The 12,383-nt window shown below is 39.4% G+C and overlaps 1 protein-coding gene across 5 annotated transcripts in view; it reads left to right on the top strand.

The window, feature by feature from the left end:
• LOC128679414 (uncharacterized) overlaps positions 1–12,037 on the top strand; it is a 115,547-nt gene extending 103,510 nt beyond the window's left edge. For 3 of the 5 annotated variants that reach the window (XM_053761653.1, XM_053761648.2, XM_053761652.2), the window contains 9 exons: positions 395–521; positions 1,286–1,408; positions 2,222–2,327; positions 3,250–3,383; positions 4,161–4,320; positions 4,775–4,968; positions 5,895–6,089; positions 6,811–7,040; positions 7,906–12,037. In XM_053761653.1, coding sequence (XP_053617628.1) covers positions 395–521; positions 1,286–1,408; positions 2,222–2,327; positions 3,250–3,383; positions 4,161–4,320; positions 4,775–4,968; positions 5,895–6,089; positions 6,811–7,040; positions 7,906–8,006 — 1,370 coding nt within the window. In that variant the 3' untranslated portion in view covers positions 8,007–12,037. The remainder of the gene's footprint in view (positions 1–394; positions 522–1,285; positions 1,409–2,221; positions 2,328–3,249; positions 3,384–4,160; positions 4,321–4,774; positions 4,969–5,894; positions 6,090–6,810; positions 7,041–7,905) is intronic. The other 2 variants (XM_053761651.2, XM_053761650.2) reach the window with 2 other exon arrangements.
• Positions 12,038–12,383: the final 346 nt, after the last annotated feature.

Below are 12,383 nucleotides of genomic sequence, written 5' to 3' on the forward strand. Positions count from 1 at the left end.
GGAGTATACTTACTAATTCCTTGCTAGCTGCGTAGTTAGTATATGAAATATCATAATGATCCTCAATATGTATATACTATAGCTTTTGCCCACAACTTCGTATGTGAGTAAAATTACGTTTCCCGTGGGAATTTCAGTAAATCCCTTCTTGGTGCTCCTCTACGCTTCTCAAGGAAGCTACATGCCAAATTTCAGCTTCCTACACCCAGTAGTTTCGGCTGTACGTTGTCTGTCACTCACTCAGTAACGGAAGAGTGTTTATATATATTTATATTTTACCTAGATTATATTTACATATGTTTAACAATGACCTTGTCAACTATAGTAGGTATCTAGTCTAGTGTCTATGACCGAATATTATTGTCTATACCCGTATTAACCCACCGAACCACAGGTCACGAAGCGTTCGCTCAGCTGGTGAACGTAGCGTCAGCAGCCACGGCGCTGCCGGTGCCGCGCGGGGAGCAGGACCAGAAGCCGGAGAACAAACACATGCAGCACCACGCGCACCACGACATGAGGTACTCTATTCGTGTTGCAAATATTTATTTGGTCTCACCCGACCCTGACATTTGTCTCTAATCAAATCTTGCAAGTTAAATTTCACCATTTTTTTGTTAGCTGTTTGAGTCCCACTGCTGGGCAAAATCCTCCCCTAACTTCATCCACGCATTCCTATTCTTTGTTGTCTCTTGCCATTCTTTGTCGAACTTTTTGATGTCGTCTCTCGTCCTAGGCCTTCGTCTTTTCCTGTATCCGTCAAATTTCATCTAATTCCTTGAAAATGTCCACGTCACATCAGTTTCGGTGACATTGCATTACGATAAGCATGCAGTCGGGATGGGCTTCCGTTCCGTTTACTGCACAATGCATGTTTTTTTTGTCACGCGTTGTATGCACAAAACAAAATCTTACTGGCGACAATAAAAACTGGCAAATATTTCATTTTTGTAAGAAACAAGTGATTCTGTTTGTTGTCGTATTGGTCCAGTGGTTAAGACACCATTCCAGCCACATCAGTGTTATTACATAGTGATTAATATGTTTTACTTATATACGAAAGAACCTGGTACTCCCAGTGTGAAACCAAGAGGTATATGATATACTTCCACGGAAATTTTGTAAGGAACAAATAAAGTATTTTCTCTGACTCGCGCTTGAGAAATTCTTCAAATGTTATTTGATTATTCTCTTCCGAAAAATTAAACTAATTGCAATTACTTTATTTTTTTTTTGTTTCTTTTGATTTTGATAACAAATTCTAATATTATAATGTTTATTTCAGAATGCAAAGAGAAATGTCGATGGCGAAATACCAAATACATTACCAGGCGTTAGAGCGGGACAGGAGAGCGCAAGCGCAATATCTAGAAAGAGACAGAATCGCCATTCAACAAAATAGAGAAAGGTTAGTCATACAATTTGATTACAATTTATTTTCGGGGAAGATTTCAGCTGCCTACAAGTGACTGTACTTAATATCTACTGGAATGATTGTTATGAAATTTGGTATACTGGTAGAATATAACCTGGAATAACACATAGGGTACTTCTTATCCCGAAAATTCCACGGGAACGAAGTCCCGGGCGCAGCTAGTTTATATAATATAAAAGTTTAAAAAAATCAACAAAAATATGATTCGCCGAGTCGACACGCTGCGAAGAAGAAGTAGTTGACAATAAAAGGACTTATACCATACTAGCTACCCGTCCCGGCTTCGCACGCGTACAATACTACGCATGTTACACTTATATAAACCTTCCTCTTGAATCACTCTATCTATTAAAGAAACCCGCGTCAAAATCCGTTGCGTAGTTTCAAAGAACTAAGCATACATAGGTACAGCGAGAAGCGACTTTGTCAAAGTTTAGGACCAATCAGAGTTTTCGTTCCGAAATGCCAGTAGTTTGTAGCATTGATAAATATATCATTTAATTTAGAATATGATGTGAAAAGGTGCCTGTGAAGGCCTAATTTTCCTTTAGGCGTACATAGGTACATACATATAGGTAGATTGTATGATTTTTTATCCGCTCTCAAACCAGCAAGGTACTCGTATATAAGATTCTAACAATAATAATCCTACCCTACTATACTTAATATATATTTATAGAAACATGTGTAATTTTATTTAATTTTGAAAATAGTTTATATTGGACCAATCGCGAATTGGACCAATCGCGCCTAAAGGAATGATTTGATTTTGCTTTTCTTTTGCAGAGAACGCGCGATACTCCAGGAGCGTCAGATAGCAATGGAACATCAACAACAACCTTCGCAGCATCAACAGCAGATGATGGAGCGGCAACACCAACAGCAACACCAGGTCCGTGTGTTTTACCGGTTTTAATTTCATTTTCTTTATATAATATATATATAATATAATATTAGGACAAGTCACACATATTGAGCTAGCTCCAAAGTAAGGTTGAGACTTGTGTTATGGGATACTAACTCAACGATACTATATTTTATAACAAATACATATATAGATAAACATCCAAGACCCGGGCCAATCAGAAAAATATCATTTTCCATCATGACCCGACCAAGAACTTGGCAAGAACTTTACCACTGCGCCACCGAGGTCGTCAAAAGTCGTCGAAGCCTTTGTGTTCAGTGAAAAATCTGTAACGTCGAATATAAATATGCGCTTTGCTTCGTTAAATCACTGTCACAAACAGGCAAGATGAACCTTCATATTACGGAAACGAGAGGGATTTTAACATAGATTGCCATATAAAAAAAAGTGTTGCCATTTGCAATATGTGTAGGTAATTTAAAACAACTTTCGTTTTTTATTGTGAATTTTATTGAACACATTGCAATTTAATAAAACTGTATGCTTTTATTATGAACAATAAAAGTTTTTGTATTGTATTGTAAACTATATAAAATCCCATAAATATTTTTCTTCAAAATCTTCTATATACAGACATATCCACTGACAGTTTTATTGTATGTATAGACTAAAATCTTCTGACGACCACGGTGGCGCAGTGGTAAAGTGCTTGCCTCTGAACCAAGAGGTCCCGGGTTCGATCCCCGGTCGGGTCATAATGGAAAATGATCTTTTTCTGATCGACCCGTGTCTTGGGTGTGTATCTCATATGTATTTGTTATATAATATAATATCGTTGAGTTAGTATCACACAACACAAGTCTCGAACTTACTTTGGGGCTAGCTCAATCTGTGTGATTTGTCCTAATATATTATTTATTTATAAAATCCCGATTATAATTTCCAGGTGGTGTCAAGTGCTGAGGCCGACCGGCGACTGCTGAATGCGGCGTGCGCGGTGTCTGTGGCGGGAAACAACTCGTATAGTCAGCACAACAAGCACAGAGCCATCACTCCGCTCCACCTCGACAGGAAGGACAGGTAACCACTCGTACAGTCAGCACAACAAGCACATCGGGACATGTTGAATACTGACAATTTTACTATGATTATAGGGTTCTGCAGCTCAAAAACTATTTTTATCAAAACTTACAATATTTAATAATTCTTCATGGAAATAATAATGAGATGATAAAAATTCTGGAATTCTGAATTTTGGAGGGGCGCGGGTTCAATTCCCGCTCGATTCCAGAATTTTTTCATCTCATAATTATTTTCAAAAATAAGTTAAAAAGCGTGTGTGATATGTATAACAAATCCAATTAAATTCTCCATGACATAGCACTTCATTGCGTTCACACGTTCTTTCGTTTCTCACACGACGCGTACACCATATGGGAAAAAGAGACAGCTTGTGAACGTCAATAACGGGTTACGTGTCAGTTGTGCCAGAACTAATCATATTAGTAAAAATGATAGATAGGTTTAAAGATCTTTATTGACTCATAAAGAATAAATTCACTTACAATGAGTCTTATAAACTAATACAAATCATATTAAATAATTAGCTTTAAAACAGTGTTCAAATCAGGCACAGTTGTCACTTTAATAATTTTAAACTTGGTTGTAAATATGTTTCTTCAATCTTTCTGTAAACAAAGTCAGAGATTTACACTCTTTTAGTTCGTTTGGTAGTTTGTTGTACATTTGCACCCCTTCATACAGTATGTCTCTCTTGCCATAGATGTTTTTAGAACATGGTGATACAGAGTTGTCAAAAGAGTAATGTATATATGAACACATGTGTCGTTGTGTTAGCAGCCGAGTGCCCCCGCCGGCGCCCCCGACGGGCGCGGCGGCGGCGGGCGCGGCGGAGGCGCGGCCGCGGGCGGCGGAGGGCAAGCTGACGGCCGCGTCGCTGATAGACGCCATCATCACGCACCAGATCAGCCAGACCACCGACCCCCAGAGGTTCCCGGTCAGTTACAATCGATCAATCGATCTCTCATATTCGCTTGTTTCAATCTGAGTCGTGACGCCGCGAAGTCCGGAGCTTGAATGTTTAATCTAATGAAACGTGGCATTCACTTTTCATTAGATTAAACATTCAAGCTCATTCTCTCTTTTGGTTTTCACAAAAACATTATTTAGCTTTTGCCCACGTCTTCGTCCGCGTTAATTTCCTACGGGAACAGTAATTTTTCCGAGAGGAATGGTACCCTATGTCGTTCTAACATATACCAGATTTTAAGTTAGACCATTTGCTATACAACTGTGAAAACCACATCAAATTCCACCCAGTATTTTTTGCGAGATGCGCGAACAAACATACATACTTTTGTCTTGTATTAATACCATAATTATGGAGGAGGGGGGCATAATTATTTTTCTTTAATATCTTCTTTGTGACACAAACTAACCTACAATTACAGACGATGCGAGATTGCGAGAACAGCAACCAACAGACAGAGAGACAAGAGCGACCGCCGTCAGAACGCGGCGAGAGGGAGAGGGACGAACACACGCCCGTCTCAGCCCACACCACCAGCATCAAGCTGGGAGACCTGGCCTCCAACATCATCACGAGAGACTTCTGCAGTCCCACCACCACATTGATGCATCACAAGTGAGCGTAATCACAATAATTTGTTCAAATTCATATCATTTATTCAGAAATCAGACATTCATAAATTCTTTTTCTCGTCAATTTTTATATTAAATAGTAATTTCTCACAAGCTACAAACTACTGGCACTTCGGAACGACCACTGCTGAGAAGAAATGCCGAAAGAAACTCATTTGAACAGTGTTGGTCCCTATCGTGCCAGATCGGCTTACCATTATTGTTTCTTATAATTGTTTTTTCTAATAGTATATCAAAGTACATCATGTACTTAGTCAAAAAGTATATCAAAACATATTATGATTGTGATCCGAGTGCTGATAAATGATATAGAATGGTCGAATAGTAATGTTTGAGTGTGGTGCTCTTTTTACAACAATCAATAAAATCGATTATTTGTATATTAACATAGCTACAACCACATTTACATAACCACATTACATAATAAATGTGGTTGTAACAGAAGTTACAACCACATTTATTTTATTTTGATGTCTATTCGAATATTATTAGAAACACCAGTGAAAAATAATGTGACATTGACAATAATTCAAAGATATGACAAAAATTAAATCACATATTTGTTCTCTTGTTTATTTTCACATGTTTTCCTTCAATTGGTGGCGTGTACTTTGTTACTAACGTTGTATATTTGACGACCTCCGCGGCCTAATGGTCTTAATGCCGGACTACTTGTATTATTGCATTACACTTGTGGTCCCGGGTTCGATCCCCGGTCAGGTCAACATGGAAAATGTTTTTTTTTTTTCAAATTGACTTAGGTCTTGGCCATTTATCTATATATGCATATGTTATAAAATATAGTATCGTTGAGTTAGTATCCCGTAACACAAGTCTCGAACTTACTTTGGGGCTAATTTCTTTGAGATTTGTCCCTGTATATTTATTTATTTATATCTGCATTCACAGCAGCCGCTTCCAGCCGCCGGTGTCGGAGGGCTACGCCGCGGGCGGCGGGGGAGGAGGCGGCGGGGGAGGGGCAGGCGGCGGCGGGGGAGGGGCAGGAGGAGGAGGAGGAGGCGGGGAGGAGTGGAAGCGACGCGACCCCAAGCACGCGCCCTTCCTGGAGCCCGTGTCTCCGCCCGACAATCTGCAGGCCAACAGGTAATATATTCACTATTAAATATGAAAAAACGGAAGCGTTTTTGAGTTTTTATGTTTGAGGCGGGTAATCTCCGGAACTACCGAATCGATTTCAAAAAATCTTTCATCATTCAAAAGGTCCACAAGGTTTTACTTAACTTGCAATGTATGTCCTTATGTCTCGCGGGTGGAATTTTCTAACTCAAGTTTGAAACAGATATCTTCAACCGATTGAGCTGTAATTTTGTACACACGTTTAGTTTGGATGACAATGCATTATTATGATAAGCGTGACCCGACAGTATTCCCAGGAACGGTTCCAGAGTTTACTGCATGGATATGATTTATTTTGTTACACATTGAATGGAATAAGATCTCTCTGACAACAGTAACAGCAATGACCTATTGCGTGCCTTTTGGAAGTCTGCGGTAGACTTACCTCAATAAGTGATGTATATCATTCTATATTGTTACTCAACTGCAAAGGAAAAATATTGTTTTTCGCGCGTATCTTGTAAGTGATATCTTTATAGCCCCGTACCTTCAAAATTGTTGAACGAATTTACATAATTGAGGTATTTGTTACATTCGTCTTGCTGCTCGAATGTTCTTGGATGCTCAAACATTGGACTTGGTGAAAAACATTTATTTTTTATAAAATTGAAGAGTTCAACGCAAGTATTTACCTTTTAAGCTGATCGGACGGTCTTTATTTTTGTTGACGAACAAACTCCTTCCGCAGAAGCAACAACAGCCGGCGCTACGGGCCCGCGGCTGGGAGCGGGGCGGGCGGCGGGGCAGGGGCGGGCGGGGGCGGAGGCGGGGGAGTGCTGACAGCGTTCGACTACGTGACCAACCGCATCGTGGAGGTGATGCGCAGCGACGCGGACGAGCGCGCCAAGCCGCTGCCCTTCCCCGCCGCCTACGCCTACCCCTACTCCGCGCTCAACGTGGCCACCGCCGGCAGCGACGGTAAGCCAAGCCACTTTCATTCTTTACTCGTCGAGACTTACGAGAATTGAATAAAATAAAAACGGGTTGCACATTTTTAAAACATTTTTGACGTCTTAGATATTTGTTACGGTGTAATCACGTGTTTAGAAATTAATTAATTTTTGTGCAATTTTTGTGACGGGTAAAAAATGTTAAACTCGCGTCAGGACACGTGACCACATCAAAAATTCACAACGTTCATATTCAAGTTAAAATGATATATGCGAGGTGAGAATATCCATATCTGGGCTGGTGACTGGACACAAATACTTTATGAGAAAAGTTACCGGAATATATCAACCAACATACTCCATTCATTACACACTTCCGCGATTTATTACCTCTGCCGGCACTCCCGAAGTGCAACCCGGTATTTTTTCTATGCTTTTCTACGATCAGCTGTGTACAACGCTTTAAGCAATGTGATGTAATCAGTTAAATACGTCGGATGTATTAAGGACACATCGAAGCGAAGACCTCTACTCCCTATTATGTCATGTTCTCAATTTCTCAGAAACTTTAAATAAACTGCCAGTTAGCCAGTTTATTGGGATGAACCTCCAATCTCCACCGATATTTTTCAGTAGCTGTATGGTAGTCGTCCTTAACTGTGTTCACTTTCAGGTGACCATGTATTTCGTCATTAGTAATAAATCATGGTATTATAATACATAATTTTAAAACGACGGTATACGTCGAAAACAGCATTTCTGAGTTTACCCCTTTCGTCAGGACCGGGCAAAGGCGGCATAATCTGTTTGTAATGCTACTACTGCTGAGTAGAACGAGTGGTAACAAACCGTAATTTCGCTCGATAATAAAATATTGATCACGTGTGTTGCAGCGCCCCCCGCGACGCCGACGCCCGCGCCCGCGGCCCCCCCCCCACAGGAGCCCGCGCCGCTGATGTCTGCGCAGTATGAGCCGCTGTCCGACGAGGACTGACACCGAGACCACAACCACACCAGCTAGAACTGGCCCTAACACTAGAAACCTCAGACTGGGGTCTTTGAACAATAAAACTCGACGCTCGAGTCTCGGACCACAAAACCTCGACGCACGGGGTCTCGGAACACTAAACCTCGACTAGGGGTCTTGGAACACTAAACCTCAACGCTCGGGGTCTTGGAACACCAACCTCAGCTTGCGGAGCTGAAAGGTCCCTTGAAGACATTCTTGGATTATGATACCGTAGTATACGGAGCGATGACTCTGGATAACTTAACTTCCATACAAGCATTTGCATATTAATCAATGACAAACATATACACACTATAATAAAACCTGCCATGGCCACAAACTAGAATTCTGTTCAAGGAAGTTTCAAGAATAATGTTATACACAGCAAGAAATAGCTAATATAATCACTTTGAGAATAATAACTGATAAAATCATGTTGAAAAGCAAGTGAAAAGAACCATGTATGGTTGGTGGATCCACCAAATTTAAAATGAAAAAGTCGAAGATATTCAGTCATTGAATACTAAGCGCGAAGGCAAAGCCTGACAGCATAGGTAATAAAGAAACTATACGCGAAGATAAATATTTATTAATTCTGCGTTGGCTACAAGCTTATTGTCTCATTGAAGCTTACTCTTCAAGTTTTCCGTTACTACAAAGAAGATTTAAGGACAGTGAAGTAGTTTTAAGACATTAAAAAGTGTGACAAAACGTCTAAAAATTTATGACAAAACGTCAAAAGTTGTGTGACAAAACGTCAAAAGTTGTGTGACAAAACGTCAAAAGTTGTGTGACAAAACGTCAAAAGTTGTGTGACAAAACATCAAAAGTTGTGACAATCTGAAATCGTGTGACAAAATGTCGAAACTCGTACGTTATTGGTACGGACGCGACCGGCAGTGGTCCAGACAGGGTGCATTAAAGACAGTTGTATATTTATAGTTTAAAGCAGGGATGTACCATGTTGTGGCAAGCTTTAAGTGCGGAGGTCGTCGTTATTGATTCAGCCTTCAAACCAATTGGCGAACGTGTTAATTTGTGACTGTTATAACACTGCCGCTGTGATCCAGAAATTACCTCATAATTTTAAGTGGCAGATTTCTAAAGTAAAGTTATAAAACCTGTCTTCCATCGCCGTTAGCCCGCGATCTCCGCGCGACTTCGTCCATTACTTAGCTACACGAACTTGTACATTATGTATAGACGCCACGCGCATTTTACGACTTCGGTTCCGGGTCGGGCGAATCATGCGTCCGCCCCGAGGGGGTGGACTGGATCAACGGTCGATCAATTCAGTCCATCGCTCGATTTAATTTAGCTTTTGTATTAAGTTTTTGTAAAGCTTCGCTTCGGATTTCGCCGGCGCACCCATCCGGTAGTTAGCCGCGTAGTGATCGCCGATTCATGTAAATATTTCACCGCATCTGTTTCTGTATAGCTCGCTGGCGCCGCGAGGTCCGAAACTTTACGAACGCGATTTTTTCTATACGACGACATCGGAAGCTCCGACGAGCGTGTGAATAGCGCCCTATGCGCGGTAAATTATATACATATGTAAAAGTGTATGGTTATACTGTGTAAACACTGTGCATTTGTAATTATATAGAAGGTTAGGTAAGTCTTAAGTTAGAGATTTCATTTTTTAGTTAGGTCGGCGACGCGGCCGCGTATAAATATGGTCGAGCGAGAGGGATCGAGTGCTGGAGTGAGAGAGAGAATGTGCGAGTGAGACAGAGAGATGGAGCTGCGCCCGCGCGCCGCCCCGCTCTGCGCACGCGCCGGGATCCTTATCTTGTTGGTCTTGTAGGCCTGTCATGGTTTCACATGATCATTTTTCATACAAAGTTTTTATTCTAAATCTATTGCCTGCACAGGATCTGAAATTGCAAAATGTTCACGGCTTCCCTTTGCATAAATACATTGTAAAGACTTAATTTTTATTTAAATTGTGATGCAGAAGTTAGCAATGATAACACTAAAAATCCTGCAGTCTCTACAGAAATGCGAATAAAAACTTTGAATGATAATAAATCTTGTAATGTTTGCATCCCAGATGACGCGACGAATTTATTTCTCATAAAATAATCTCTAGTTAAGTGACGTCGACTCGGGGCCGCCGGCCCCCTGTCTAAATGTATTCGAAGGTGAATAAATCATTCCTTACATCTTATCCTGATAATCGGGACTGATCCCCACTTGGTCGCTGCGTTAATTGTGTGTCAAAAAAATATTGCGAAGTCGATATTTTATCTAAAAGTTTTTCTCTTATAAATCTCTTTATAATTAAGAATAGACCTTGGATAATAAGCTATGCAGAATGAATATTACGCAAATAAATAATAAAGGCACAGTAAAATTACGTTAATATTTAAAAAAAAAAAATTATATTTGTACATTGAAATTGTGTGAACCTATAAAATGTTAGTGTCAAAGAAAATATGATAAATATGAGCATACATAGACTAACTTTGTGATTGTAAACAAATTAGCGCAGCGTCCAAGTTGCGCGCGTGCGCAGAACGCTGCCGGCCATTTCTAAACGTTTTCGAGTATGTTTTAATCGACTGACTAAATTTACGTTGGGCGCGGGGCGCGATGGCTCCTGTGATTTCTTTATAAAACTGTAATGTCATGCAAGTAGCCCAAGAAACATAATCCCTGTAAGTCCGATCATAAGCAAAGTTTTGTGAGGACGAATCAATAAATAAGATGAAAAGATTACTGTGTTTTATTTTACATTTTCTTTTGTCTTAGTTGTAGAATTGAAATGTGACGACCGGTTGCTTCTATGTGAAATTAAAGCTATGATATTTTTTTACATTTTATTTTATTATTTATTAATTGGACATCCTTCAGTCTGAATCAATTTTCCTAACTTCTAGCACTACCGCATTGTATTGTCAATAACATTACCATCGATCTACATAGAGCAGAGATACTCTGAGAACTTCACAGGCAAGAATGAAGTACCCGCGGTACACGAAGGTGACCTGAGTATGAACGAAAAAATTCCAGTAGTGTCAGTAGTACCTTATGTACGAGTAGTGCCTGTTAGGATCTTGTTTAACTCCAAGGACGATTGCTGTATAAATAAATGTATTTTATTTTTATATTTTGGGACATCATCCTTATAAAAAATTAAATATAATAAATCTACTTTGGGTTGCCAGCAACAGTACCATAATCAAAGTAATGAGTGGGCTAAACACTATTCAATTTGATGTATTCTTTTGTTTTTCAATATCGATCAATAGTAAAAATATGCTTACGTTCTTCGTTTTCATAACATCAAACGTTCTTGATTTTCAATAGTACGTGACATATCACATGCTGAGTGCTCTATAAATACATGTCAATTCTGAACTCTTGCCAATATACCTGGATGTCTGAAATGAATACATAACGTCAGTGTAAAATCACATACATAGTGTGTCAAATTTTGTGTCAAAATTTGCAAAAAAAAATCAATACATAGTTTTATAATGTATAAATAGAAAAAAGGTTACGGAACCTAAATTCAACTTTGTATAGAGTCATTATATAAGGAAGATTCTTAGACGAATTTGGTCAAATACTTTGAATTTACTAAATTTAAATTTCCTGTCGTGATTTAGATGTTTTAAAAGAAATTTGTGTTAATAGAAACTCACCGTGTACAACTTGGCAATGTCTATTATAGATTACTGTTTTTGAAAATAATATCAAAATGAAAAAATCTGGAATCGAGCGCCAATTGAATTTACCACTACTGTTGATATGGAGAGAAGTGCAAGATTTTCCTACAGCAATCCGAAAGAGCGAGCATGGACTGGAGTCACAGTGTTTTCTGCGTATTTAGTTTTGCTGATGGTTGAAATATACATTGAAATATACGAGAACCAATCACATCTCAGAGTTTATGATAAACTGTGCGAGTTTGTTGCGTATTTACAGAATTTGAGAGCTTGAGTGGTATATGGATGTCCTAAACTACCATTGTTATTAATTTTGTGGTGCAAATATATTTTTTGAATGAAGTGCATTATTTCTTATTCCTAAACTGAAAACCATTGGAAATCTGGTTTTTAGATTTTCCTTTCAACCCTAACCTAAAAAAACTGCCCAATGTAAAATATTCAATTGGAAGTAGTAGGCACAAACTTTATCTGTTTTCATTATAACGCAAGAGAAAGATATATTTTCAAAGTTGAAAGTAATAGCGGCGGATTAACACCAGCAGGCAATTCAAATTTTGCCGCTCCTTATGGGGGGGAGCTGTCATTTCAGCCAGGTACTCTTTGTCGAAAAGTTAGTTTGTTTCGTTCCTTTACCGCAATCAAAATATTACTTCGCAAACAAACAATTTGCCGCCCCAGTCCCCAG

Source organism: Plodia interpunctella, chromosome 21, assembly GCF_027563975.2.
Source record: "Plodia interpunctella isolate USDA-ARS_2022_Savannah chromosome 21, ilPloInte3.2, whole genome shotgun sequence".
Lineage (NCBI taxonomy): Eukaryota > Metazoa > Arthropoda > Insecta > Lepidoptera > Pyralidae > Plodia > Plodia interpunctella.